The 25,057-nt window shown below is 38.4% G+C and overlaps 1 protein-coding gene across 1 annotated transcript in view; it reads left to right on the top strand.

Moving 5' to 3' along the window:
- The first annotated feature begins 8,384 nt into the window (after positions 1 to 8,384).
- The window catches only part of LOC115209537 (zinc finger protein Noc-like), a 58,241-nt gene continuing 41,568 nt past the window's right edge, over positions 8,385 to 25,057 (top strand). The window contains exon 1 of the mRNA XM_029777971.2: positions 8,385 to 8,576. Within this exon, the coding sequence (XP_029633831.1) occupies positions 8,385 to 8,576 (192 nt within the window). The remainder of the gene's footprint in view (positions 8,577 to 25,057) is intronic.

Here is a 25,057-nt window from a genome sequence, read left to right as displayed (position 1 = left end):
GTTCAGATGTTTCAAGGAAGATGACATCAGTCTCAAAGAAAAATCAAAGTCAGGGGGACTTCTGTTGTAGAAGATGAGGCTTTACTGGAAATATTTGAACAAAAGCCAAACACAAGAACAACAGTCAAATACATTGTCGGCAAAACTAGGTCCTTCAAAAAGCCACATAAGACGACACCTTCATAAGCTCGGCTTTGTGAACAGACGATGTCAAGAAGATCATGAACTAATCATTGATCAGGCTCAACAACTTGTGAACATTGGCAAACAACTGCTGCCAAATCCTCGAGATGCCCGTTTTGGGCGTCGAATTTTAAATGGGAATGAAAAATGGATCTATTTCTGTAATCGTCAGAGAAATCAGTGACTTCGTTCCGGCCAAGCTTCAGAACCTGTTATCTAACAAGGGCAGTTTGAACAAAACATCATGTGTGTTTGGTGGAATTTCGAGGGTGTATGTACTTTGAGCTTGTCCAGATGCTCATGCTGTGAATGCTAACCTTTATGCTTGACAACCGCAGCGAGTACATGATGCTTTAAAAGCCCGCAATCTGGTATTTATCAATCGAAGATGCGCCCTTCTACAACATGACAATGTCTCAGCAATAACTTCCAATGTGAACAAGCTCAACCTTAAGAAACTTGCGTGGCTAGAAGTGCTACCGCACCCTGCCTACAGTCTAGACCTCGTATCATCAGTTTACTTACTTTCCCGAATGATGGCTCATTATCTGCACAGACTGAGATTCAACAATGTGGATTGAAGCTGAAAACGGATAGAAGGAGTTTTTTTGCATCTAACTCAGCCAAATGGTATAAACGTGGAAGTGAGCTTCGGGTTCAACGATGGCAACTGACAATAGAATATGAGGGGATATTTTTGATGAATAAATGCTTTTCGTGTGTAATTTGTTTGAACAATCAAATAAGTAGTAGACTGTAGTCAATTTATTTGACGTTTTGCTTCAAAGGAGTTCATCTGCATGGCTGCAGTCCAATGATCCACATACAACAATTAAAAAAAAACAAAAAAAAAAAAAAACAGAAGAACTTTTAATGATAGGCACAGGAGTGGCTGTGTGGTAAGTAGCTTGCTTACGAACCACATGGTTCCGCGTTCAGCCCTACTGCGTTGCACCTTGAGCAAATATTTCCTACTATAGCCTCAGGCCGACCAAAGCTTTGTGAGTGGATTTGGTATACGGAAACTGAAAGAAGCCCGTCGTATATATGTATATGTATACATATATATATATGTGTGTGCGAGTTTTATGTGTCTGTGTTTGTCCCCCAACATCGCTTCACAACCGATGCTGGTGTGTTTACATCCCCGTGACAGCGGTTCGACAAAAGAGACCGATAGAATAAGTACTAGGCTTACAAGGAATAAGTCCTGGAGTCGATTTGCTCGACTAAAGGCGGTGCTCCAGCATGGTCGCAGTCAAATGACTGAAACAAGTAAAAGAGTAAAGAAATAACTGTTCAATAACAGCAAAAAGTGTGGGTCGGGTGAAAAAAAAAAAGTCACATGCTGAAATTTTGTCTTTTATTTTTTACTTGTTTCACTCATTAGACTGCGACCTTGAAGGGGCACCACTTTCAAGGGTTTTACTCGAACAAATTGAACTCAGTAATTATTTTAGGTCTGGTACTTATTGTACCTTTGTCTTTTGCCGAACCGCTAAGTTACAGGGGACGTAATCAAAGCAGCACTGGCTGTAAAGCAGTAGTGGTAGGAAGACACTCACACACACACACGCGCGCACACACACATGCTCACACACACACACACACACTCATACACACATACACATACACACACACACACTCACGCACACACACACGTGTGCGCGTGTGTTTTTATGTATGCATATATCCAGGTTTCTTTCAGTTTCCATCTACCAACCCAACTCCCAAGGCTTTGGGTCGGAGTAGAAGACATTTGTCCAAGATGTCATGCAGTGGAACTGAACCCAAGTCCACGTGGACTGCGCCTATATTATTTCTTACCTTGTACCTTTTACCCTTTACTTTGTTTAAGTCATTAGACTGCGGCCATTCTGGGGCACCGCGTTGAAGAATTCTTTAGTCGAATGAATCGGCCCCAGTACTTACTTTTGTTAAGCCTGGTACTTATACCATCGGCCTCTATCACCGACCCGCTAAGTTACGGGGACATAAATACGATACCACCGGTTGTCAAGTGGTACAAGGTCTCACACACACACACACACACACACACACACACATACACACACACATAATGGGCTTATTTTAGTTTCCGTCTACCAAATCCACTCACAAGACTTTGGTCGGCCCGGAGCCATAGTTGTACCTTTCCCATTAGGCTGGGGGCAAGCCTGTTACCACACAGCCACGCCTGCGCCTATTAGTTAAAAAAAACCCTAAGAAAATTATAGAATTTAACTTATTGTTAAAAATCGAAATATAAACGTGAAATAGTGTTCGAAATTTTGTACATCTTCTCTAATTCATGCTAATGAAATCATTATGTCTGTATATAGAAACGAGCGCACACTAGCGAACGCTGGCGAAAATAGTCGAAAGTAGTCGAATGCAGCTTAACATCGGTGAGCAATTTTTGGCAAAACGTTCGGTTAATGCGTATAATGTTTGATAAATCTTGTGAAATGTATTCTTTTGACAGTTTTATCTTTATAACGTCAAGTTGTCAAGACAGAACTATTTGTCTTCTGTGCGAGATGAGAGCTTCAGACCCTCAGGCCAAACATCTGCCTCACGTTTAATAAAAGGGAGAGAAAAAAAAAAAAGAATGATGTTGGTGATAACGATGATGATGGTGATGATGATGATGAGGAGGAGGAGGAGAAATAGGAGACGAGGAATGATGATGATGATGACGAGGAGGAAGAAGAAGAGAAGGAAGAGAAAGTGGTGGGGACGTGGGGAGGGCAAGAGTAACGATAAGGATGATGATGATGGTAATGATGATGGTAACAAACGTGATGATGGTGGCGGTCTTGGTAGTGATGATAAGGAGGGTGAGGAGGAGGAGCAGGAAGAAGAGAAGGAAGGGGAGGGGAATAGAAATGATGATAATGGTGATGATGATGATGTTGGTAGTGTTGATGATGTCGATGTTGATGATGTTGATGATGATGATAATGGAGTATTTTAATTTTAGCCTAAGTTCACAATTTTGATTTACAAATATAATTGCTATCACAGTCCCTCGTAGTTAACTAGCATCATGATCTCGATCCCAAATAGAGAAAAGCAAACTTGATTCCCATGTGATCAATGAGGACCGCTTTCTCCCTCATTCTTCCGTACGAGATAAAATTGTACGTTATATAAGGGAATATAATCAACGGACAACTTCCCTTGTAGTATTTTTGCAACTCTTTTTGTTCTGTGTTCAAATGCCGCTGGAGTAGACTTTATGTTTCATCTCTCCTGGGTCGATGAATTAACGTATTAGTCAAGTAATGAAGTAAATTTAATCAATTATTGACTCACGCAAATTTCAATCCTTGTGTCTATGTCATTATTATTAGTAGTAGTAGTAGTAACGAGCTGGCAGAACTGTTGGCACGCCGGGAAAAAAACTTAGAGGCATTTCGTCTACTTTTACGTTCTGAGTTCAAAATCCGCCAGGGTCGCCTTTGCCTTTCATCCTTTCGGGATCGATAAAATAAGTACCAGTTGAACACTGGAATAGACGTAATTAACTTAGCCCCTCTCCATATGTTGCTGGTCTTGTGCCAAAATTTGAAATAAAAAAATGTAAGTGAAGTGAAAAAGGCGCAGGAGCGGCTGTGTAGTAAGTAGCTTGCTAACCAACCACATGGTTCCGGGTTCAGTCCCACTGCGTGGCACCTTGGACATGTGTCTTCTACTACGGCCTCGGGCCGACCAAAGCCTTGTGAATGGATTTGGTAGACGGAAACTGAAAGAAGCCCGTCGTATATATGTATATGTATATATATATATATATATATATATATATGTGTGTGTGTGTGTGTGTGTGTGTGTGTTTGTTTGTCTGTGTTTGTCCCCCCACCAACATCGCTTGACAACCGATGCTGGTGTGTCTACATCCCTGTAATTAGCTAGCGGTTCGGCAAAAGAGACTGATAGAATAAATACTAGGCTTACAAAGAATAAGTCCTGAAGTCGATTTGCTCGAATAAAGGCGGTGCTCCAGCATGGCCGCAGTCAAATGACTGAAACAAGTAAAAGAGTATGTGAACTTAATTTTTTCTTGGTAACTTTGTTGAAAAAAAGAAAAAAACGAAAATTGGCACAGCGTAGCGGTGTGACTTTTTCTGTTAAGAAGCATTCGTCCCCTAATTGGTGTGCTGTTTTAAGGCAGCGGTTCCCTAAGCGGGCGATAATGGGGTGGCCAAAATGGGATAGTGGGATAACCAAAGGGGAGTAATAGGGTGTAAAAATAGCAACATAATGGGCTAATTAGGTTGAGTTTTATTTGTGAAATATAGTTGTCTTGAATTTGCTGCAGAAAGTGGTCTCTGTTTGTGGTGGGAGGTAGGTGGGAGTGTGGTTGGCGAGGGTGCACGAAAAATGACCTGAGTACCAAGGGGGCGGCAACCCGAAAAAGTTGGGAACCCCTGTTTTAAAGGAAAGCTGTTATTTAAAAAGAAGTCATTTATATTTTCTTTTTTTTTATACGTATATACGTACGCCCGTACATACCTACATACATATATACATATATATATAGAGGTGCATTTATACATTCATACATGTATACACACATACACAGACACAGAAATAAATATACATACACACTCATTTATAGTTCACGCGCACAAGAGAGAGAGAGAGAGAATGTGGAGAGCGATTGATTGATGGACAGACGTAGGTGTTACTACAAACAAAAATAGAATAATCTATTAGCATAGAATTAAATTAAATAAATGTAAAGCTTTACTGTTATTTATTCCAAACTCCGAGTTTCATGTTACATAACGGATTGAGCAAAAAAAATACTATAAGAAATATAAAATGACACATTTAGTAAAAAAAAAAGTTCGTGTCTAGATGAATTAAGATGCATATTATGAATCACATGGGTATCTCTTATCTAATTACACACAAATACATACACACCACAGACACACACACACACACACACACCACACGCGCGCGCGCGCGCAAACACAACCGCACATACGAACACATACATGTTTCCGTATTGCGTATTTATACATACACGGCACGCACAAAATCACACGCACAAACACTCACACATACACACACACACACAACACACACACACACACACACACACACACACACACACACACACACACACACACACACACACACACACACACACACACACATATATGTATAAACAATATATGTATAAACATATATATATATTGCTCGTGTCAATTTAGAAGCTTCGAGAAACATGAAAAAATTCGTTTTTTTTTTACAGTGGAATTCGAAGTAGATGAAGCTATAAATATTAACGTTTAAATAGTGGGCTAAGCATTGACTAAAAAAAAGTAGAAGACTGCCCGTAGACTCGAGACCCCTATCTTCTACTAATATGACAGACATTTATATGTATACTAGCAGAGATACCCGGCTTTGCTCGGGATAAAAATGGCATAGTTTTTTTTATTGTTCTACTTGTTCCAGTCATGTGATTGCGGCCATGCTGGAGCACTGCTGTTGGTCGAAGAAATCGACCACAGGATTTATTCTGGATCTAGTTTTTTTATTCGCAAAATATGCATTTTTTAAAAGGAAGTAAACAATCTGAAAATCGGCTATAACAATGTAGCCTTCCAGTCTTATTGCTTTGAAGATATGATGAGGAGAAAAAAAAATTGGAGTAAAATGTTACAGTGGTTTAAAATTTGAAAACACTGTGTATTTTTAGCCAATAGCGAGACAGAACTTTTTTGAGTTTAGCGGAGCGGTGTCAACTTTAAGGTTGTACCCTGTGTAATTTATAATTTAGGCTTCTAAATAAACAGAAATACCCAATAAAATCAACATGTATCACCTTACTATTTCTTTTGTCTCTTCATTGATTGTATTTTTTATCATCTTAAAAAAATTTGCTATATTAATATATTTGTCTGCATGTGTTTACTTTATGCGTATTTCAGAATTATGTATACCTGTCATGTATTTGTGTACATCATTAATATATAAGTGCATGTATGTGATGTGTGTGTGCTCGTGAAAAGAGGGCATCTATTTCCAAAACTCCAAAGTTGAGTAGCGTTTCCATGTTTGGATTTGTAATCTACGATAAGAATAACACTGGTCAACAAAGAATTTGTGAGAGGAGTAAAATTTAGTAAAATGGTTTAGGTATAGGAAAGAGAAATAAGTCATAGACTTCAAGTGTTGCCTTCCAAGATTCATGCTATTTTGTCCAGTGGTGGGTAGGTAGGTATATTCGTTCTAAGGATGAGTTTTTTTTAGGAAGGGTAAATTTAGGCAGTGGTACTTATTTTGTTTACATATAAATACACGTTATGTATGTGTTTACAGGGGTGGGTTTCAAAGTATGGTTTGAAAGTATGGTATGTGTTTCAGAGGTGGAAGTTTATATGTAGGATGTCAGTTGGTACTAAAGAGAGTATGGCACCAGGTGGTGACCAAAGTACGGTGTTCGGGTTCGTTGTGTGCAGTGGTTATGGTCAGTCCTGTAATTGGTCGGCTATTAATTTGAAAACTATGAAGCGGTTCCATCAAAGAACCGGAACTGTGTCAGACATGCACACACAAGAGGACAGAGGTACACACACACAAACACAAACTCATGAATATGCATAATACATTCATACAAACGTACACACATACATACATATATACATATATACATACGCATATCATCATCATCATTGTTCGACCGTGGTCGAGACAATGGAATTTACCATGCTACGCCAGACTTCACGGTCCATCATAACATTACGGAGGTCCGATTGCTGGATGCCTGTATTCCTGGAGATTACATCAGGGTAGGAGACTGTGCGCCCTCTGGTATTGCGAGTAGATGGCTTCCAGAGGAGAAGAGTAGAAATTGCCTCGTTTTCAGCTCTACAACAATGTCCAGCAAACTGCACTCCCCTACCTTTCACAAGAGATGACACAGGTGGTAGTTTCCCATATATTTGTACTTTGGTTGGATGACACTTCCACGAGAGATTTTGAGCTCTCATAAGGAGGCGAGTGTAAGTTCCATCCAACCGCCTCTCAAGTTTCTTTGATAATGTCCAGGTTTCTGAGCCATATAGTAGAATTGGTTCGACTGTGGATTTGAAGATTTCAAGTTTGAAGTATCTACTTAGATTTGATGACCAGATCTTATGCATGTCATTACAGGCTGACCAGGCCATACCCTTTCTAGTTAGAAACTCTTTTCCAGATGATGATATGCATCTAACATACGCACACACACATACATGCATGCATACACACACTTACATGCATGCAAACATACATACATACATACATACATACATACATACATACATACATACATACATACATACATACATTCAAACAAAGAGAACGCAGCTCGGATAACGGACAGAGTCAACGACTATTGAAAAGGTTGCAGGACACAATGAAAATTTTAGGAAAAATAAATAAATGAGTGGAAACTTTACCGGTGTGTATGCTAAATAATAAGGCACTAAAAGAGAATGTCTCTCCTCAAGTTTCACGACGATCACACCCTAGAGTGGGTTTGGTGAAGAGTAGCACACCTTTGATGCAAGTCGACGAAGTGCCTCTCTAATGTCTAAAACCGCAAACATTACGTAAATTTTCACTTCGAAATTTTGCGTAAATTGGCGTTGCAAATAAAGTTGGTACAGAAACAATTCTATGGAATCATTAAAGATGTGTTAAAGAATTTTCTTTGCGCTCTTATCATTTGGATTATATATATATATATATATATATATATACATACATACACACACACACATACGCATATACGCACACACACACACACACCACACACACACACACACCACACACACACACATATATATATATATATATATACAAACACGCATTCGACTAACATACTTAATAAAGAATTTTAACTTCCATGTATAAATTTCTCTTTAAACATGAAACATACATACAATTGATAGCCGGAATTCACAAAGGTGCTTCCTGAGGGAACAATTCGGATTGTAATCTCTTTTATATACTATATACTACTGTATATTATATATATATATCGGGTTAAATTTTACAGTCTGCATAAAAGAGAAAGGAAACACATTATTCCATCCAAGAATAAAAGTATTTTTTAAAAATCAAAAAATACCAAAAAGATATGGTTGGGAGTTGACAGTATACTCAAAGTAGCCGCCCTCATTCTCCACCACGGTCACATGATAGCTCCGAGACTTGATGCATGCATCCCTCACTGTATCCCTGGAAAGCTCTTCGAACATCTCTTTGATCTTGACCAACAGCTTGACCTTGGTGGTGCAGGAAGGATGGTTGGTGTTTTTCTCAACTGCACCCCACGTTTGTTATCCATGAGATTACAATTACAATTAGGTGGCCAGAAATTGGGGCTGGTGAGGTCGTAGAAATTCTCTGACATTCACTTCTGACTCTTTCCGTAGGTACAGCAAGGAATCGAATCCTACTGCCACACATATGGCCTTCTAGCAGCAGCCCTCTCTACCTAGGACTTGACCACAGTTTCAATAAGTATCTGAATCGAGTCTATCTATGATCCCGTTCAAACATATGGGTTGCATGACGTCACCCTAACTGGAAACACCCTCAAAGACCACCACAGTTTAGGGGAACTTGGTTTTAATGATGTTCATGTCACGTCTTACAGACTTTACAGTGTTCACAGAGCATTGAGCAGCAGTTATGATGATGGCAATTTGCTACTCGGTGCGAGCATCAAAGTATACAGCTGGCTTCCAGTCCTCTATGTCAGCCAATTTATTCTCAACTGCAACTTTAATAATCTTTATGCTCTCCAACGCCGATGACTGTTCACCAATACGTCGAGTTGTTTCTGAGAAACGAAGACATTAAGAAATCATCAAATTTAGCCCGAGCACCCTGTAGTCCGCATAAACATAAGCTTCCGCACGCCTTTGTGTAGCCAAGATTTTGAGTGAGGCGTGTTCCATTATAAAAAGGAATCCACCATTGGCCCATCTAATCAGCATTTGTATGTAGATGGATGTGTGTATTATACACACATATGGAAGCCAAAGTGCATTGTCTTTGAACCCATCGAACCCACATTAGTTACACATTTACGGCGAATTGGCAGAATCATTAGAGAATCGGATAAAAAGCCTTGCTGTATTCTTTCCAAATCGCTTTGCCCTTAGTTCAAATTGAGTCAAGGTAAGTTTCGTCTTTTATCGTTTAAAAGGGTGATAAAAAGTGTCATTCCAGACTGGTGGATTGCAAGTATATTGATTGTTGGGACAGATGCCACCAAAAACTCCATCTTTTCAGCCACCAGAGGCACTGACATACATGGTGAAGTACAAATCAAGAAGGAGGAGCTCTATCAGTAAAAAAAAAAAAAAGAAAAAAGAAAGAAAGAAAAAGTTGCATAAGATGAAGACTTTATTTTTGTCTGAAACTCATTTTACGAGATCGTCACGGTTGGAACATCTTTGCGTATAAATGTGCTTCATCAGGGAGTGATGTGGACATAGCAAAACCGTCGTTACCATCACTATCAATAACTCGAACACTACCGCCACAATAAACACAAGTAACAACGCTAATTGCAACATCAGTGATTCCTCAGTCACTGAGTCAGTAACGAGGGATTTTGTCATAGCATGCGGTTGCCAGTGGATACATTATACTGGCGAAGCGCAACGAGGCAGAATTGCACATCCAGCAATGCTGATACTAATGCTGGACAATTATTGTCAGCTGCTGTTATATTTTTGTTATTTAACACTGTACGTATACAAAAATACTTGCTCAAGACGCATACAGCAGTTAATTACTGATGTAATTGCTTTAAGTATGATACACAGGTTATAGTTTTAAACTAATATTGTTTCAATCGTTTATCACATATTTTCACAAACATCAACGAATCTAAGAAGTAGCCTCCATCTGGATGCTCGACCTGTTAGAAATAGCAGGCAAAGTTTTTCTCCTCAATCGACACGATGCCGTCTTGCAAAAAAGACGAAAGATTGGAGTGAGGGAGAGTTTGGAATTTTCCCCTAAGACTGTGTGTCCGAAATTAATAAGATGGGATGGCCACAACTGGAATGCTTTTGATCGTACGTCTGCTTGATCATTACTAACCCAGAGCTAAGCGACATCAACAACATCATCATCATCACCACTATCATTATCACCACTAACATCAACACCAACAATCAAACCCGTCATTAACATTATCGCCACCATCACCAACAAGTCCCGGAGCTTAACAGCGCATCCGCCGCCGCCACCACCACCACCACCACCACCACCACCACCTTCTCCACCACCACCACCACCACCACCACCACCACAACAACAACAACCAACGTCACCGCTGCTACTGCCTCCACCGTAAGCCGCTAGAACCCAGAGGATATCTGTCTGACAAATCAGTTGGCATTAATAGTGTGGTTGGTTTATCTATGTCATCAGTAGATGTCATGTCTCATGTAGTGAATGTAAGTGTTGACATTGGTGGGAGGTCTAACAGTCGAGACGCACACAAGTACACACACACACACACACACACACACAACACACACACGCACACACACATACATACACATACACACACACACGTAGACACACTCAGTCAGAAGTAGAGAGAGAGTGGGGGAAAGAGAGAAAGAAAGAAAGAGAGAGAGAGAGAAGAAAGACAGAGAGGATCAAGACGATTGCACGAACTGGTTAAGACTGGTAGACGGCTAAATGGGTGGAGAGACGGAGAGGTAAAACGATCGTTTGCATAGATAAACCATTATAAACGATCATGAGACAAACTATAGTTAGTGTGTGAAGAAGTGGCATGAGCAGCAGCAGCAGTAGTAGTAGTAGTATTAGTGGTGGTGGTGGTGGTGGTGGTACTCGTTGTTGCTGTAGGAGGAGGAGGAAACGGAAGTTAAATGACAAAGTGAGTTCATTTTGCGTTTCATGTGAGTTCATCCTATCTAACACTAAGGGAACATCCACCGTAAAAGGTTGGATAAGTACCGAAAGAACATGCACCTTGATCTGCTAGATTTAACAGTCATATCTCCTTTATAAAGTATATCCCGCACAGGCGCAGGCGTAGCCGTGTGGTAAGAAGCTTGCTTCCCAACAAAAATGGTTCTGGGTTCTGGGTTCTGGGTTCTGTACTACTGCGTGACACCTTGGGCAAGTGTCTTCTCCTATAACCTCGGGTCGACCAAAGTCTTGGTTGAAGGAAACTAAAAGAAGCCCGTGCATTTGTCTCCCATCACGGTTTGACAACTGGTGTTTATTTGTTTACCTTCCAGTCAGCGGTTCGGCAAAACAGACCGATAGAGAATGTACCAGGCTAAAAAAAGTACGTACTGGGTTCGTTTCATTCGACAGCAAGCAAGACCTACGATGTAGGCAGACGTTCCCTCCACGACCATCCTCTTTTGTCAGACGGTGGGCTAGGGTTGGAAGACAAACACAAGCAGATTCACATACATAACGCACCCGCATGCATACATACATATGTACATGCATACATACTTACATACATTCACACACACACACGCACACACACACACACACACCACACACACACACACACACACACACATACATACGAAAGACCTCAACAGTAATCTACAACCAAATTTTCATACAAGGTATTAGGCCATGGTATAAAACATTTGCCCAAGGTACCGCGCAATGAGATTGAACCCGAAACTGCGTAACTGCAAGGCGAGATTCCTAACCTCACAGTCATGTCAGCACTATCTAAATGTCAGCTCTATCTAAAACAGGCACAGGTAACCTTTATCCGGGAAACAGACCGCATGAGACATGATTCATCATCAGACGGGCTGCACAGAAAATTGAAAAAAAAAAACGAAACTGAAAGTAATTTTTCGTTAGGTTTGCTATTCAGTAAGTCCCACGGCCGCAGATTGCCCATGACTCTCCTAGAGCGACGCTATTGCTTTTGATTAGCCCCAGGTTAGCCATGAGCAAGCAAACCTATGATCAATGACATTCCCTTTGGAAATTTTTTTTCTTTTCTATATATAAATATCCCTTTGATAAGTACCCCTGTACGGAGTACAATTATGTTGTATGTAGGATGAACCCATGGGTTAACTTTAAGGTTAGGAATGTAATGTATAGCTTAGGATGTACTGAGGGCCGGTGCAGAAACATGATAACTACCTACATTGGAGAGACTACATGCAGCATAGGAGAGCGTGTGGGTGACCATTGGCGAGAGCTTAAAGAAGGGAAAAGCTAGTCAGGGCTCCACCAGCATACTCAGGCAGACCGTAGAGAGTCGATTAATAGCATAGAGGTTAAGGTATTATCGACACAACAAATCACAGAGGCTACGCACATAACAGTAGACAGACCGAGCCTCAATAGAAAACACGAATAGAACAATAACACCCACTACCACACTACCCCACATGACTAAAGTCAGAAAAGATGAGAAGAGAGAAGAAAGCAAAAAATAAATATATAAAAAACCCAAATGATACACAGAAACATATAGGGTAATACACACACAATAGACATATATGTACTGTGATATTTATGAGAAATAGAAATAGATGTATAAAAAATAAATATATAAATGCATAAATAAACAAATATATAAATATATTTGTTACACACCTGGGATAAATATAAGATATAGAGCTAGATAAAATAAATAAATAACTCTATATAAAGGGTATGAATACATACAACATACGAAGCGAATCCATACACACACACAACACACAAGAAATTTCACGGACGGCCTCAACAATGTCAGTAACACGATTAACAACAACAGCAGCGGCGGTGACAATGATAGCAATAACAACAACAACCATCACGATGGCAACACCGTCGGCGAACGCACAAACACAGAGGAATACAGGAACTGTACCATATATTTCGGGTCTTAGGACAGCAGCAGTACAATGAGGTGAGAGGATGGGGCTGCTCAGGGGAAGGCCACACTGCTGCTAAAAATTATGACACACACACACAACACACACACACACACACACACACCACACACACACACAAGAACACAAACGCATGCGCACATAAGGATAGACACCTTAAAATAACAGAATGGAGTACGTAGAGCAAGAACACACACGAAAACGAAAAGTGTCGCTGAAGCGGTCACAGATGTGTAACGTAATAAAATAAGAAAAGTAAGAAACGAGCGAAGAAAATATATAAAGTGCGTGCAAAAAAAAAAAAAACCCACTATCATGAAATACAACACTATATATATATATATATATATATATATATATATATATATATATATATATATATATATAATATATATATATTATATATATATATATATTATATATGTAGAAAAATACAAACTGGGACAGAACGTAAAACATTTAGAAGACGATACAAAAAACACGGATGGGACATTCGAAGCCTTCAATCTTCAGTCAAGAACCGGATCATCCTCGCAATTTCGGCTGATTAATCTTGAGATCGCTCCGATCCGGCCAGCCCCAAGGAAAAACTAAGCTACGAGCATTAGATTTCTTGGAAAAAGGATCGAATGCGAAACATGGACAGAAAAACCGACGATGCCACACGAATATAAATACAAAAAACAATAATAGTAATAACAGGACAAAAACAGCGGGTGTCTTACAACTAAGACAGTACAACTTAGTTCAACTGGCGTATTTGGGGAAAAAATGCCTTTTTCGGCAGACGAAGACAACAATGTTCTCATGGCGCTGGTTAGAAGCCGAAAGGCTGGTTGACCAGCGGTCACGTGAGAGGAGAAGAGAGAGAAAAAAAGGGGGCAAAGGAATCAAGGAGAGAGAGAGAAAAAGAGGGACGAAGGCACCAAAGGGGGAAGGAGAGAGAGAGAAAGAAGGAATTAAAGAGGGGAGAAGAAAAAGAGCGTTCCAAGGATTGGCTTGGCGACAGAATCAGTGAGGTGCAAAGTGAGAAAGACAGAGAAATGTGATAGAGTGGGGGAAGAGTAGACCAAAGAATCAGAGGCAAGAAAAGAGAAAAGGAGGAGGAGAAGTAGAGAGAGAGAGAGAGAGAAAGGGAGAGATCAAAGTAGAGTGCAGATTGTGAAAGGCAATATATATATATGTATATGAGAAACTTTCTAGGTGCAATCCCATGGTCCTTTGGGACGGAAGGAGGTCTTTAACTAGCATAAAATTGTCTAATGTTCCTTTCTTTATTTAAAATAATGAGGTGTGATTTGGTTGCCATTTCTAACAAGGCTTACTTTCTTGGGATCTAGTTAAACTGAATCACAAATTCAGCCCCTTTTAATTTTGCTCAGATTGCTTTCAATATTAGTGCATCGATGCAACCCTGAATTTTGATTACGATCAACCAGTTATTATATTTCGTAAATTAAAGACTCTGATGTTATTTGGAATTTATGTTGGGAAATTTGGGTAATTTTAGCCGATCAACAGAGAATGAGGCATTAACATAACAACCGCACGCTGTGTTGTGTTTCACTTCACTCGCATCAGCACCGCTCGTTGTTCCGTGTTTTGCACACCACGAGATTTATTTCACTCGGCCCATCTTTTATCCTGGTCACCCACTTTACAATCAAAATAATGCTCATAACACTTTTTAATCAATGGCGTGAAACGCCGTTTTTGTAACTTGGAGTATTAAGACACTGCAAATATAGCAAAAGTTGTTTGCAATCTTTACACAGTTTCTTGGCATTATGAAATGGTGAACTTAGTACACAACCGCACACCTAATACTGAAATACGCATAAAGTAAAAACACGCAAACAAATATTTTGATATAATAAATTTTTAAAAAAATAACAAAAACATACAAAACACTATAGAAATCAACAAAGAGACGAAAGAAACGGTACATTTTTACAAGTGCACCTCCATGCATTTCACCAAAAGAAAAAAAACCCTCGGATTTTTCGCGGGAAATCACCCACCCTGACCGCCACCCGCTTATTTTTGTTCGGAAAAACGATGAGACCAGTAATCCCCCTCCTCCTCAGAATTATTGGAAAATGTTGTTTTTCTTCCGGACAAAAAGTGTTTTGTGGTATATTAAGTCACCGTAATTCTTTCAACGGAAAAAAAATTTTCCAATAATTTTGAGGAGAGTATCCTGTTTCCCACCCCACTTTTTTTTTTTATAAAATCAACATGTATCATCTTACTGTATCTTTGGTAAATTTTATTAGATATTTCTGTTTATTTATAAACCTACAATGGACAGCTCATTTCATAGACGCTAAACTATAAATTTCACAGGGTACAACCTTAATGTTGACACCGCTAAACAAAGAAAATTTCTGTCTCGCTATTGGCTAACAATACATAGTTTTTTCGATTTTTAAACCTTTAACTTTTCCCACCAATTTTTTTCTCCACAACATCATGCCTTCATAGCAATAAGTGTGGAAAACTACATTAATCCAGCCGATTTTCAGATTTTTAACTTCCTTTTAAAAAATGCAGATTTTGGGAATCAGTTTAAGTAGATCCCTTTCTTGCCGACTGATCTACATTATGTTGCTGATACTGTTTAGGCCGAGGTCAAACCTAATTTGAGTAGACCCACGAGCAAAGATATCCCAGCTATGATCATTCCATCTTTATACTCCAAATATCTATGGAATCGTTACCCAATGTGTCCTTCCTTTTGTAAGGTGTTAAGGCGTGAGTTAAGGATGATTTGGCTGCTATTTTTACCAGGCCACATAAAGAACCACTCGTCAGAATCCTCAACGTTGTTGTTTGTGCTTATTGTTGTTGGAGAGGAGGTGAGCAGTGATAAGTGCTGCGAACTGATGTGAATAAATTAATTTCTAGCTTATTTGTGCTGAATGTGGATGAGAAAAGGGTATAAAAAGTGGGAGAGAGAAAGATTAAAGAGAGAAAGAAATAGAGAGAGAAATATAGAGAAAAAGAGGAAGTGGGAGGTAATCAATAGAGAGTGGGTGGATGCTAGGCAGTGAGGATTAACCAGCTGTGTAACCCCTATACATTCACACACACACATACAGCCACACACATACACACATGCGCGTATGAACGCATAGTTACGCATACTTAAATATACGTGCATATTTAATATTTACATGCAGACATGCGCACACTTACATGCAGATGCATGCACTTCATACATGCAGCTTCGAAATTTACACTTGTAAGCATGTATGTACACATATACACACGCGCACAAACACCAGCATACACAGTTTACAGATTCGTGGGTTCAGGGAACTTTTTTAACCAATTACCCGCCAAAATATATTTATTTATGCCGACGTTACCCCCTTGGTTTGAAAGGAAGTAAATCATAGATTCTTTGAATTCAAAAGGTCTATTGAATCTATATAAATGGAGGATACAATTATAAATATAAAACGTATAAAACAAATTAATATCCTCCTTATGAAACCAAAGGATTTTTCTAGAAACTTTTTCACTTCATATTTTGGGGAAATGATGTTTCATTTTTGCTACAATTACGTCAAAATTGTGGCATTTTGATGTCAGAACAATTTGGATACAGTCTTTGGTTCTGAATCGATTACTCTGCTTTGCTTTTATGTTCATTAGAGTGGAAAACCTTTGTTTGCAAAGGTAGGTTTTTGCAAAAGGCAGCAACGTTTTCACTGCCTCCTCATGCCAGAAGAAAAAGCTCTGTCACAACAAGGAGCACATTTTTTATATAATTTTATTTATGTCTAATGAGTCCTCATTACCTCCAAGAATTTCATTTGTACCCCAGTTGGGGTAATTTATCCCTGTTCGCCGACCCATACGTTAAAGAGTACCAACACAACACTGAAATATATCAATCAATCATACACATTAGTTAATTCGGGAGCTTTCTCGTGGTCATTCGATTTGTTAAAAGTTACAACTAAATATTCCTCAAATCACAGCCTATCGTCCCAAACAAAAGGAACCAATTTGGAAATGTAGAATTATATATTCACAAATATGTTGGAAGGTCGTTGTTAGAAAGTTTTTGCTTATAAGTCTATTTGCTCAGGGTCGACTTCACGCTAAATGGGGACGATGTAATCAACCAGGGTCCATATAGCCCCTAAGGGTCCACATAAGATTTTTCGGGGTTCACGTAATAAAATAGTAAATTGGGGATCGACGATAGTATTTTAAGGGCCCCTGAAAAAAATTTTGCTTTAGATGTAATGTATTGGTATGTATTGCAAGAAACAGCTAGGTTTCTTTCTCTAACGTTTTAAATTAGGGATCCACAATAGTATTTTAGGGACCCCTGGAAAAATTTTGCTTTAAATGTATATATCGCAAGAAACAGCTAGGTTTCTTTCTCTAACGTTTTACATAATCCAACCTACACAAGATAATGTGTGAGAAGCAAAAAGGAAATGTTGAAAGAAATTTCTATAAAACTAGTTTCTATAAAAAGTTTTTAGATATAGAGTGGCTATGGGATTCCACCAAAATAAAATAGTAATCGAAAGGTGTCCATAAGTAAAAAGTAGTTGAAAAACTTGCGCTAATCAATAAATTCGACAACAACAACAACAACAGCAACCATATATACAAAATCAAAGTTGATAGTTCTCTATCTTCAGGTCAAGAGAAATGGACTTGCGACCGTACGCTTTTCTCGCTGCAGCGCCAGTATCTTAACTAACTGTAAGTACAATTTTATTCACCTTTTTAAACTAATTACCTTGAGTTTTTAAAAACTACCGAGCTTCATATAATATATAACTAGCGAACGAGGAGAAATATATTATAATATATATATATATATATATATATATATATATATACTAGTATATAATATGAATATTATCAACGAGGGGAAAAGAGAAAGACAGATGGTCACAACTAGATCATAGGTCTGTTCGATAAGAACTGACCTAAAGTTAAATAAAATCAATATATTAGATTTAATGTAATAATAATTTCCTGTTCCGGTGTAATTTATTTAATATAATGTAATCATAGCCAAATAACGAAGACTCTAGAAAGTTGCTCGACTAAAAATAGCACTCAAATCTCTCTCTCACTCTACACATACACACGCGCACAAACTCAAAGCATATTTCATAATGTTGTTGTAAAAACTCTCTGTTAGAATTAGGGGATGGTCACAGCTAGAACGCCTTTGAAGAGAAGTTGCTTGATCAGGACTAATCTGAATCTAACCAACAACCATATATACTTATATGCTAGATATATATTATATACTATATATACTATAGTGGCTTAGTGGTTAGGGATGTTGGACTCATAATCGTAAATTTGTGGTTTCGATTCCTGAACCGGACGCCATATTGTGCTCTTGAGCAAAACACTTCATTTCACGTTGCTCCAGTCCACTCAACTGGCAAAAATGAGTAATCTTACGATGGACCGGCGTCCCGTCCACGTGGGGAATATATACGCCATGAAACCGGGAAACCGGCCCTTATGAGTCTATGACTCGGGAAGGAACTGTACTTAACTTTTTTTACTATATGTACTATATAAAAAGTTATGCTATATAATATATAATATGATAGATGTATTATATACTAGACGTAGCAAAGCCGAATGTTTCAGTAGTTTGCTCCAGATTCGATCTCGCTGTGTAGCATCTTGGGCCAGTATCATTTACCAAGGCATCAGGTCAATTCAAGTTTCGTGAATGTAAGTCGCTAGCTGGATACTGTGCGGAAGTCCGTCGGATGGATTTTAGTGAAGTTCAAAGACACAGCCCTGTCGTACACACGCTTGCACACTGATTTTACTTGAGAGCTACATTAAGAGTACACGAATCGGGGGGGGGGGATAGTCAGCCATTTACATGCTAGTTCAATGGACAGGATATATTCCGTTGGTCGAACGGCTAAATGGTCATCGTCCAAACCGACAGAGCTACCTTTTAATATACACCCGAGTGCACGCACACACACACACACACACGCGCGCGCACACATGTATATATGTCTTTTCTCTTTTACTTGTTTCAATCATTAGATTGCAGCCATGCTGGGGCACTGCCTTGAAGAATTTTGGTGGAACGACACAAACCCCAAATTATTTTTAAAGTCGTGGGCTTATTCTATCGGTCTCATTTGCCGAACTGTACGTTGTACATACATACATACATATATGTATGTACGTAAGTTAGTGTGTGTGTGTGTATGTATGTATGCATGCATACATATATGTGTATATATGTATGTATGTATATGTATATATATATATATATATATATATATATATATATATATTATATATATATATATATATATATATATATATATACTTTATTTAAAAGCAGCAGAAGTATCGCAAAAACTGTTACTCAGAGTTTCACGTTTCCGTTCGTTGGACAGTTTTGTTAGAATGGAACAGAAATGACGATATAATGAAACAAAAACAACAAAAAAAAGTAGCTTAAAGGATACATCTTTGAAAATGGTTTTGTTTCATTGGCCCTTTCAACGATCTTAATTTTGCAATGAACAAAATAAATCCAGTATAAATTCATCCTATTATAAAATCGAAGAAAACCTTAAATCGAAGGACAGATTCCAAATACATATGGTAAATAATCATATACGAAATATAAGTCAATTAATACATTAATATAAAAATTAAAAATCTTCACGCTGTATTACATAAATATTTTTTTCCAGCAGTATATACGCATACTAGACCATCTATAATATACATATATACACCAAAATACACATGCATGTACATAGTTATATACATATTTAGACATACATATATTAAAGACTCCGCCGGTTACGACGACGAGGGTCCCAGCTGATACGATCAACGGAACAGCTTGCTCGTGAAATTAACGTGCAAATGGCTGAGCATTCCACAGACACGTGTACCCTTAACGTAGTTCTCGGGGATAATCAGCGTGACACAGAGAGTGACAAGGCTGACCCTTTGAAATACAAGTACAACTCATTTTTGCCAGCTGAGTGGACTGGAGCAACGTGAAATAAAGTGTCTTGCTCAAGGACACAACGCGTCGCCGGGAATCGAACTCACAACCTTACGATCATGAGCCGAATGCCCTAACCACTAAGCCACGCGCCCTCACAGCATACATATATAAGATATAAATATATACACAAATGCACACATATACATATATGTACGCATACATGCACGCGTACAAAATCTCTTGGTGTATACATATACATGTAAGACAAAAATATATACACAAATACACACATATACATATATGTACGCATTGGAACGTTTTTGTTTTTGTCTTCCAACGTTGTAAGTATTCTGGTTCTAAGCTGTCCGGGGGCTAAAGAAAATAAAAAGAAAAAAAAATGAAGGAGAAAAAAGGAAAGAGAAACAAGCAACAACAACAACAACAACAACAACAACAAAGGCAGCAGCAGCAGCAACAGCACCAGCAGCAGCAGTAACATAGAATTAGAAAACTAAAGAAACCGAACTGTAAGCCTTTTGATAATTTGAATTTAAAAAATCTGCAATATTGAAAGAACATAACAACTAATCAACACCCTGTTAGCCTCTTTCACCCCTATGAGCTCTCACCTTCTCACCCCGAATCCCCACCTCCATTTTCATTTATGGCTCCTTTATAATAGACTTTTTTTTTTCCTCTCTTTTCAACAATAACCCGGAGGGTGATAATTCTTGCCTTTTTATTATCTAGTTAATATGCTGATGTTTGGTGTAAAAAACAAAAAGCAAAAAGCAAAAAGTAAAAAGTAAAAAGAAAAAAAAAAAAAACTTCGTAATATTGCAATTTGGCTGTTTTCGTAAATCATAGAATCAGGAAATTCTGGATACAGAAGTCTTAGAAGTTAAAGGAATTAATAATTATCCGAGACATATTACTGAAGACAAATCTCTCTTTCCCTCTCAATCTCTCTCTCCCCTCTCTCTCTGTCTGCCTCCCCTCCCCCACTCTCTCTTATTCGTACACTGGGTCTATTTTTTTTATTTTATCTTTCCTGCTCTCCTGCTCTCAGTCTCTATCTTACATTTATTTCCTTTTTCTCTCCTCTCTCATCTAATAGTTATCTCTTCATACTCTCGCTTTCTCTCTGTCTCTCCATACCCCCCTCTCTTTTCCGTTATATATATACCCCTCCTTATTTCAATTTCTGCTCTTCAAAAGAAAAAAGATAATTACCTCACCGTTTTCGCTATGTCTTTGTTTCCACGCCTCTTGCAGAAGAAAATACGTTAACAATAAATAAATAAATAAATAAATAAATAATGAAAAAGGTGTTTGTGGCTGAACACTAAACCAGCTGCTGCTCTGTTTCTGTCTATGAACTCCCAGACAAACGGAAACACCTTAAACTGGGAACTTTATAACGGCTGACACCAATCACTTGTACGTATGATGCGGTCACTACGCATGCTACTGTTGTTCTTCTTATTGTTGTTACTTGACTTTAGCCCCAGGTCAGCTTAGATCCTGAAGACCTACGATAAATTAATCAAAAATAAATGAATGATAAATAAAAACGTTCCAACGGCGGCCAGCTTTTTGTTAAGACAGTAGGTGGATTTGTGGCGGTGAGCTGGCAGCTCGTTAGCATGCGAAGGCAAAAATGCTCAGCGTCTGTCTACGTGTTCTGAGTTCAAATTCTGCTGAGGTTGGCTTTGCCTTTCACCCTTTCGGGGTTGAGAAAACAAGTTCTAGTTAGACGCTGATGTAATCAACCTCTCCATCACCCCGGAATTGCTGATCTTGTACCAAAATTTGAAATCGATATTTTTGGAGGATTTAGTTGCAATTTCTTGCAAGATCTCTATCCAACTAAGACTCACTCATTGGCACCTGTGTGTGTGTATGTATTCTTTTACTCTTTTACTTGTTTCAGTCATTTGACTGCGGCCATGCTGGAGCACCGCCTTTAGTCGACCCCAGGACTTATTCTTTGGAAGCCTAGTACTTAGTCTATGGGTCTCTTTTGGCGAACCTCTAAGTTACGGGGACATAAACACACCAGCATCGGTTGTCAAGCGATGTTGTGGGGACAAACACAGACACACAAACATACACACACACACACACACACACACCACACACACACACACACACACGCTCACATATATATATATATATATACGACGGGCTTCTTTCAGTTTCCGTCTATCAAATCCACACACAAGGCTTTGGTCGGCTCGAGGCTATAGTAGAAGACTTTTGCCCAAGGTGCCACGCACTGGGAATGAACCCGGAACCATGTGGTTGGTAAGCAAGCTACTTACCACACAGTTACTCCTGTATATGTGTCCTTTTTTTATCTTTTATATATGATAATCTTTGGACTGCGGCTATGATAGGGTGCAGCCTTGAGTAGCTTTGTCAAATAAATGAATTCCAGTATCTTTCATTTTTCGTTAAAGCTAGGACTTACTGTATTGCTTTCTTTTGCTGAATGTATGTATTTATATATCTCTATCTTTATATGGATGTATGAACGTATGTACGTATACACGGTGGGCTTCTAGGAGGGGATGGGGCAACAAGGGACTCTCTTTTGCCCATATGAAGGTCGATAAGAATAAATCGGAAGCAAAAGGGTGAGCGGAACAAAAAATTCAAAGCAAAAAGTGAAAAATCTCAAAAGAAAGCCGCAAGAAATATTTAGAACATTCTGACGGAGACGTAAACAAACCAGAATCAGCTGTCAAGCGCGCGCACGCACACGTACACGCGCGAAATCTTGCCTTGGTGATGAGAAAACCGGCTATAGATGATGATATTAGCAATTTATCATTGATATTATGAAGGCGGCAGAATCGTTAGCATACCGGGCAAAATGCTTAGTGGCATTTCGTCCATCTTTACGTTACGAGTTCAAATTCCGTCAAGGTCGACTTTGTCTTTCATCCTTTCCGGATCGATAAATTAAGTATCAGCGAAACATTGGGGTCGATGTAATCGACTGGAGACTTCCCCACAAAATTTTGGGCTTTGTGCCTTTAATAGAAAGGATTATTGATATTATGATACAGTTAACTGGCCGAATCGGCAGAGCGCTAGACAAACTGCCTTGTGTCATTTCATTATGAACCTTTACGCTCTGTGTTCAAATTTGGTTGTCAAATTTGTATTTAGCTTTAATCAAGATGATTGCGGGTATCTAACAACTTCTTTCCAAACTATTCACATTTCAGAAGTTGGACTTTCCATTTCTTTGCCAAAGAATGTTCTAAATATTTTTTACGGCTTTCTTTTGAGATTTTTCACTTTTTGCTTTAAATTTTTTGTTTTGTTCGCCCTTTTGCTTCTGATTTATTCTTATTAACCTTTATATGATCAAAAGAGAGCCCCTTGTTACCCCATTCCCTCCTAGAAGCCCACCGTATATACATACATACATACATACATACATACATACATACATATAAAGATAGAGATATATAAATATATACATATACATACATATATATAACACACACACACACACGCACACACACACACAAACACACACTATTCATCTACATGTTTTGCAGTATTTCTGATAAGAAATCGTGTGTCGAAACTGATATTGTTAGATTTGGGGATGTTCATTTTTGTTACCAATAAACACATGCACTATTTACTTGATCTTCATTTTAGCTTATTATTATTATTATTATTATTATTATCATTATTATTATTATTATTATTATTATTATTATTATTTTTTATTAGAAAGACGGCGAGATGGCAGAATCGTTAGCACTCCAGGCAAAATGCTTAGCGGCATTTCGTCCCTCCTTATGGTCTGAGTTCAAGTTTCGCCGTGGTCGTCTTTGCCTTTAATCCTTTTGGGGTCGATAAAATCAGCTGAGTACTAAGGGTCAATGTAGTCGACTAGCTCCGTCTCCCATATTTTTGGTATTGTGCCTATAGTTGAAAGGTTTATTATTATTATTCGACAAAATGGAATAGACACGACTAGATCTAAAAGAAGAGGAGACTCAAGGAGCAGAAAGTCATTGTGGAGGTCACGGAATGAGTGACGAAAAATCTCTGATAAACTAATAATAATAATAATAATAATAATCCTTTCTACTATAGGCACAAGGCCTGGAACTAATAATAATAATAATAATAATAATAATAATAATAATAATAATAATAATAATAATAATGATAATGATAATAATAACAACAAAGACAAATATAACGCGCACGCGCTCGCACATGTGTATGTGTGTGTGCATTCCTGTGTGTGTGTGTGTGATAGTGACTTTGTGTTTGCCCCCAACTATCGCTTGACAAGCAATGTTGGTTTGCTTACGTTCACATAACTTAGAGATTCGGCAGTACCGAGATCGATTTCTTCTATCATAACATTCAAGGTGGTCCCTCAGTATGACTGCAGTCCAATGACTGAAGCAAATATAAGATAAAAAAAATAATTGCAGAAGACTTCTATCTCTATTTTGCCCTTAGTAAACATAGTAAACACAATCTATTTCAGATTTCAATATTTCACCTAACACTGTTTCGATTTATGTTAGTTCACTTAATTATAAGAGTGGTGTACATTATAATAATAATTTACTACTGGAGTATCTAGTGTATCAATATCACCTGCTATTTTCATTATAACAATTATTTATTCCAACTAGTTGATTTATTTGTTGTTTAACCTGGTTTTAACATGGGGGTTCCTACCTTCGGTATGTTGGTAATTTGGCACAATGTCAAATCTGTGATTGCCAGTATAACAGGATTACGACCATAAAGATGTAGGCTGTGTACAGATATACCTTGTGTAAAGATATGGGCAGTACACTACAAGGTTACTTGTTGGTCAGTGTGTAAGTTTGTAAAACCTGATATGGTTTTCATATTTGTTGTTCATAATAATCGTCGAGGTCGACTTTGCCTTTTATCT

Source organism: Octopus sinensis, linkage group LG3, assembly GCF_006345805.1.
Source record: "Octopus sinensis linkage group LG3, ASM634580v1, whole genome shotgun sequence".
Classification (NCBI taxonomy): domain Eukaryota; kingdom Metazoa; phylum Mollusca; class Cephalopoda; order Octopoda; family Octopodidae; genus Octopus; species Octopus sinensis.
This window is presented reverse-complemented; position numbering and strand designations above follow the sequence as displayed.